Raw genomic sequence first — 6000 nt, 5'->3', positions numbered from 1 at the left:
CTTTGCTGGGTTATCTCATTCAATCTTTTTTTTTTTTTTGGTCTTTTTGCTATTTCTTTGGGCCGCTCCCGCGGCATATGGAGGTTCCCAGGTTAGGGGTCTAATCGGAGCTGTAGCCACCGGCCCACGCCAGAGCCACAGCAACGCAGGATCCGAGCCGCGTCTGCGACCTACACCACAGCTCACGGCAACGCCGGATCGTTAACCCACTGAGCAAGGGCAGGGACCGAACCCGCAACCTCATGGTTCCTAGTCGGATTCGTTAACCACTGCGCCACGACGGGAACTCCTATCTCATTCAATCTTGATGACAACTGCTTGAGATGGGCACTACCGTCCTACCCATTTCATAGATGGGAAAGCTAGGGCATAGCTGGGTAACTTGCCCAAAGACCAGGAATGCTGACTCAGGATACACACCTGGCCTGTCCACCCTCAGAACTGGAGCATTAACCAAACCATGGCTTCTCCACTCTGCTCCCCTTTGAGAACCTTCTTCACACAGCAGCCAGAGGGCGCTTTGGGGGCCATAAGGGGTGTATCACTCCCTGACAACCTTCCTCTGGTTCTCCCTGCCCTCAAGATTAAGTTCGGTCCCCCTCAATCCACCTCTGGCACCATATTGACCCAGGAGCCCACAGACACACCGACTTTTCTTCAACCTGAAGAAAACTCTTTGCTCTTCCTGTGCATTTGCTTCAGCAGAGCCACTCTTCTTGCCTCCCTGCTTCTTTTGGATAATTCTTATAGCCTGCCTGTTCAGGCCCTGGCTCTGATGTCACTTCCTCCAGGGAGCCCTCCCTGAATCCCAGACAAGCTCAGGTTCTGTATGAAATGCTGTAGGACACTCGTTACGAGCCTCTTGGGTTGTACTGGTCTCAGACATGTGCTTTGCTTTGTAATTATAATCATACCCCTATTCCCAAATCTCAAATCACCCTTGGTTCCTCTCTCTCTAGCGCTCTCACTGATCCAGCAGCCAGTCTTGGGGCATTATCTTTAAAACGTTATCTCAAATCTGACCCCTTCTTACCTCCTTCCCCACTAGGTCCTTTATGTCTCGCCATGATTCCTCAGGGTCACCCTGTTGCCACCTCTGCCCTCAACAGCTGGCACCATCCTTATATTCATCTGGCTGTCCCCACTGCCCTCCCCTGCAGCCTCTCTGCCAGCCAAGCAGCGCCCCCCCTACCGGCCCCGTCCCGCAGCACACTGAAGCCTGGGCCCTTTGTTCACTGAATCAACACAGTTTATTACTGAACTGCACTTTCACCTTCACACAGACTATTTCAAAGAGCTGGAACAAGTGTGGGGTGGGGGTTGGGGGAGGGACAGGTGTCCCTCAGGAGCCAGGACCCCCGGCTGGCTTCCCCGGACCAGGGCAGGGGAGGGAGCAACAGGCTGTTCGACCTCCGGGCACCAGCTCTCCACGTGCACACGCACAGCAAGCCAGCAGCTCCTCACACATAAATACAGACACGCTTAACAAAAATAGTATATCATCTTCACAAGGAATAAAAACTAGTCTCAAATATGTACAGCAGAGAGCCCGGGGTGGCCGGGGCTAGGCCGGGACCCCCAGGGATGAGACAGGCCATGGGTAGAGCAGAGGAGAGAAGGAGGCCTGAAGAGCTCCTGGCCAGGCCACTCTGACCTCGGCAGCCCGGCTGCCCAGGCTGAACGAGGGTGGTGCACAAATCGTTTGGGCCAGGCAGGCAGGTCTGGCCCCTCCAGCAGCCCTCCCTTCACCGCAGCACGAGGCTCTCCTTCCTGCCCTTCCTGCCTGAGGTAGGGAAAACCCTAGGGCTCCCACAGCTGCTCCCTGTAGCTCCCCTCACCTCTGGCTGAGGCTCCTGACCCCCATGGGCAGCAGCCCAAGGCAAAGATGCCACAGGCTGATCTCCTTGCAGGAAGTGAGGCAGCTGAGGCCATAAACAGCTCTGGGGCACCTGTCTAGGGCCCAGTTGGTCCCTCAGTCATGGTCATGGGAGCCGGGGAAGAGGAAGGGGAAGGGAGCGGAGGTGGTGCTAAACCGCGAGGGCCACCCGAGCTTTGGCGTGGGGTGCTTCCTGCAGCTACAGCCCCCTCCATCCCGGGTGGGGCTGACCTCTAGCCAGAGGCCTCTAGTGGACACTGGGATTTGGGGGTAGGGACTTTGGCCAGGCCAGAGGTGGGGAGAGGGTCCTGGTCCTTTTTACTTTCTCCCAAGAAGCCTGAATCCGTAATTAGTCAGAAGTGGCCCTAAGTAGCTCTTGGAGGGTGGGCATGAAAGGAAGGGGAGCCCAGGTCCGGGAGGGGGAAGACAGGAATGATCAATTCTGAGGCCACAAACATCAAAACGAAGGCAATCTAGTCTCTTTTTCTGGGGAAAAGGGTCAGAAAGTTCTCCGTGTCCTGGGCAGGAGAGCATTCTCTGGGAGGCTGGGGGAGGGGCTCCACCTATTAGGCAGGGCATTCTGGCCCCTGCCACAATCCCCCCACCACCCTGGCACCTGCCAGCTTCCATGGGGCAGATTTGGGGGAAACTTTGTGGGTTTTGAGGCCAGGAGAACTGAGGTGTTGGGGAAAGCGGCTCTCACAGAAGCACGGTAGATTCTAGAAACTAACTGCAGGGGACCAGGTTAGGCCCAACCCTGTGAGGGGTGGGTGGCGGTGGGCTGCACATAGTGGTTCTCCTGGTGGCAATGGTGGCTGGATGGAGGGACGTGGTGGGGGCGGGGGGGGGTGTGTGTGTGAGAAGGTGAGTAGGTGGTCAGTGTCTGGTCATTTCCGACTGAAGAGCGAACCCAGCAGAACCACCCCAGCTAGAGTCATGCCCGTCAGGAACCATCGGTTGAAGCGCTCCTGGCCCTTCCGGCTCTCAGCTGCTGCATTGTTTCCGTAGAGTTCCACAAAAGTGTCCTGCAGGGAGACAGGAGAGAAAGGGAACATGTGGTTTGAGGCCTCAAACTGTGCTGAGGGTGGGTGGGCCGAAGGGGGGCTGTCTGCATGCAATGGCTTTGGTGATTTGAGAAACAGTAGCTGTGACCTCTCTCGGCCAGAAAAAGGGTTAAGGGCTGCCCTCCCTCCTGACCCTCGGTTGGGAAAAACCAACCCATTTTACTGTTGAGAAAAAAGGTGCAAAGTGGGAAAGAGTTTTGTCCAAGGTCAGACAGCTTCAGAACCTGGGGTGGGAAAGGGATGGCCAGGGGCAGGGGACTGACAGGAAGCCAGGTGGCCGGAGAAGCATGCCAAGAGGAAGGGAGAAAGGAGTTGAGGGTGTGGGATGAGCGAGAGTTGGACCATGCGTGGTCTGGAGTTTGGAATTGAGCCCAAGGACAGTGCAGAACCACCAGGTCTCAGGCTTCCCACTGCTGCAACAGGGGGAGGGAGGGAAAGAAAGAGGAGAGACAGGGCTAAATTCCCAGAGCGATTCGGGGGGCAGAGCAGGTCTGCAGGGAGGCTCTGACCAGGACAGGCCGATGGGTGGGCAGAGCAGGGCAGAGTAGAGACAGTAAGAAATGATGCAGGACTGGGAGTTCCCATCATGGCACAGCGGAGGCGAATCCGACTAGGAACTATGAGGTTGTGGGTTCAATCCCTGGCCTCGATCAGTGGGTTAAGGAACCGGTGTTGCTGTGGCTGTGGTGTAGGCTGGTGGCTGCAGCTCCGATTAGACCCCTAGCCTGGGAACCACCATGTGCTGCGGGTGCGGCCCTAAAAGGACAAAAAGACAAAAAGAAAAAAAAAAGAGAGAAATGATGTAGGACTGGAATGGGGATTGGAATGAGGAGGACTGGAAGGAGGGCCTGGCCCTGTCCTGGACCCCACGGGGCATGATCCTGGGCCCAGGAGGTGAGCAACAGCCTTCTGCCCTGAAGCTAGTCAGGAGGGAAGCACATGATATGGGGAAGGAGGGGCTGCGGGTTAAGTTATCCAGCCTAGGGTGGAGCCAGCCCGCAGGCAGGGAGAGGGGAACTTGGAGCACCCTTTAATGAGTGAGCTTGGCACCCCATTTGTCCTTTAATTCTCTGAACAACACTACAGTGTGATGCTGTCTCACCCCACTGACAGACCAGGAAGCCGGGCCCCTCAGTGCAGAGGGACCTGATCAGGTCACCCAGCTTTGCGGTGGAACCAGAATCCGCACATGTTAAATCAGCATGCTGTGTGTGGAGGGAGGGAATGGATCACTGCCTGGTTCCAGAGATGGCATTCCTGCCTCCCCATCAAGAGCTCACACCTCTACCTGGGCCCAACTCGCTGAGTGGTGGCTGTTCCCTCAGACGTGCCTGCCATTTCCAGTTGGCCCTGCTGTGCTGGCTGTGATATCTAGTCTGAACAACACCCCCTCACTCCATGCCCTATGCAGAGGTTTTTACAAACAGATGAGGGAGCTCCTATCGTGGTGCAGTGGAAACGAATCCGACTAGGAACCATGAGGTTGTAGGTTCAATCCCTGGCCTTGCTCAGTGGGTTAAGGATCTGGCATTGCTGTGGCTGTGGTATAGGCTGGCAGCTGCAGCTCCGATTGATTCCTGGCCTGGGAACCTCCATATGCCGAGAGCGCGACCCTTAAAAAACACCCAAAACAACACAGATCAGATCATGGCACACCAACAACTTTCAGAAAGCCAGCATCATGTCTGTTCATATCCCTGGTACCTAGCAGAGGGCCATGTGCACTGAGCTGCCAACTTGACTCAAAGAATCCTCAACACTTATTAAGCCGTTAGGGAAGTCGCAGTGATAAATGAACCAGAGCCCTTCCAGAAAAGCTCACCATCTGCTTGGGAAAAGGCATTGGGAGGGGAAGGCAGGCAGGTGGGGAAAGCCCCGCCACTCAGACCACATCATCCATGTGTGATGGGGAGTTTCAGAGCGTGGAGTGATGTGGTCTGGCTGTGGGAAGGACTTGCATGTCTCCTAAGTGCCAGGCATTGTCATCCCACTTTACCTTCATCAGAATCCCCAGATGTTGGAGTTCCCACTGTGGCTCAGTAGTAAGGAACTTGACTAGTATCCATGAGGAGGCAGGTTCAATCCCTCACAGGATTGTGGCGTAGGTTACAGATGCAGCTCAGATCCCATGCTGCTGTGGCTGTGGCATAGGCCGGTGGCTACAGCTCTGATTCGATCCCTAGCCTGGGAACTTCATGTGCTGCAGGTGAGGCCCTAAAAAAAAAAAAAAAAAAAAAGGAATGTAGAGCTCTGAGCCCCAGTTACCTGTTCTCAGACAACTGAGGATAGAGTAAGTAGGAAAGCCTGGGGTCACCCAGCTAACAGGTGGCAGAGCCAGAATCAAAACCCAGGACTGCCTGGCCCCAACAGAGTGCTGCCACAGAGGGAGGCTGGGATGGAGGCAGAGCCTTGGGTATGAGGGGAGAAGGACAGTGGCAGCAGCCAGTGTCCTCACTCTTTGGCCCCACTGCTGCCCAGGCTCTCCTCCTCCATCTTGGTTAGCCTTCATGGGTGTTGACAGACCAGAAAATTCTTAGAGGAATTTTAATTTTTCTTGTCCTAAGTGAAGCAGGCTCAGGGGAAGTCACAAAAAGATCTGTGATGGAGGAGAGTCCTGGGCTGTGGGGAGCATAGGAGAAGGGAGGCCACAGCCAGAATGCCCTTGTTATCCCAAGGGGCTAAATGTCCCACAAGAACCCAGGACACTGGGGTGCAGCCAAAGTGGGAGAGGCCTGGCTCCCTGGATGGGAACTTTCCTGAAGTAGAGGTCTGGCAGCCACAGGAAATTTTCAGCTCTGGGGCTGAGTTGGAGTAAACAGGGCCTGTCCCTGCAAGGGCACAAAGCACTCACTGTCCAGGAACAGTCATTCCAGGGTGGAGGGAACATTCTCCTGCTGGTGCCACAGAGACAAGGCTCAGATCTGCCCAGCCCCCACCCACGCAGTTGGACAACCTTCATCTCCATTTCAGAAGTGCCTTCTCCTAGGGAGGGAGGGGGCAGACGACCGTGGGTTCTGGGGACTGCTTTTGCAGCCAACATGAGCAAAATGGGGTGTGCTG

General features: G+C 55.6%; 1 protein-coding gene across 6 annotated transcripts in view; it reads right to left on the bottom strand.

Annotated features, from left to right (window-relative positions):
* Window positions 1–1227: 1227 nt before the first annotated feature.
* The window catches only part of BCL2L1 (BCL2 like 1), a 49191-nt gene continuing 44418 nt past the window's right edge, over window positions 1228–6000 (bottom strand). For all 6 annotated transcript variants that reach the window (XM_047771389.1, XM_047771388.1, XM_047771391.1 and 3 more), the window contains exon 3: window positions 1228–2901. In XM_047771389.1, the coding sequence (XP_047627345.1) occupies window positions 2764–2901 (138 nt within the window). In that variant the 3' untranslated portion in view covers window positions 1228–2763. The remainder of the gene's footprint in view (window positions 2902–6000) is intronic.

This window comes from Phacochoerus africanus, chromosome 3, assembly GCF_016906955.1.
Source record: "Phacochoerus africanus isolate WHEZ1 chromosome 3, ROS_Pafr_v1, whole genome shotgun sequence".
Taxonomy (NCBI): domain Eukaryota; kingdom Metazoa; phylum Chordata; class Mammalia; order Artiodactyla; family Suidae; genus Phacochoerus; species Phacochoerus africanus.
Note: the sequence above shows the minus strand (reverse complement) of the source record. Positions and strands in the feature narration are given on the sequence as shown.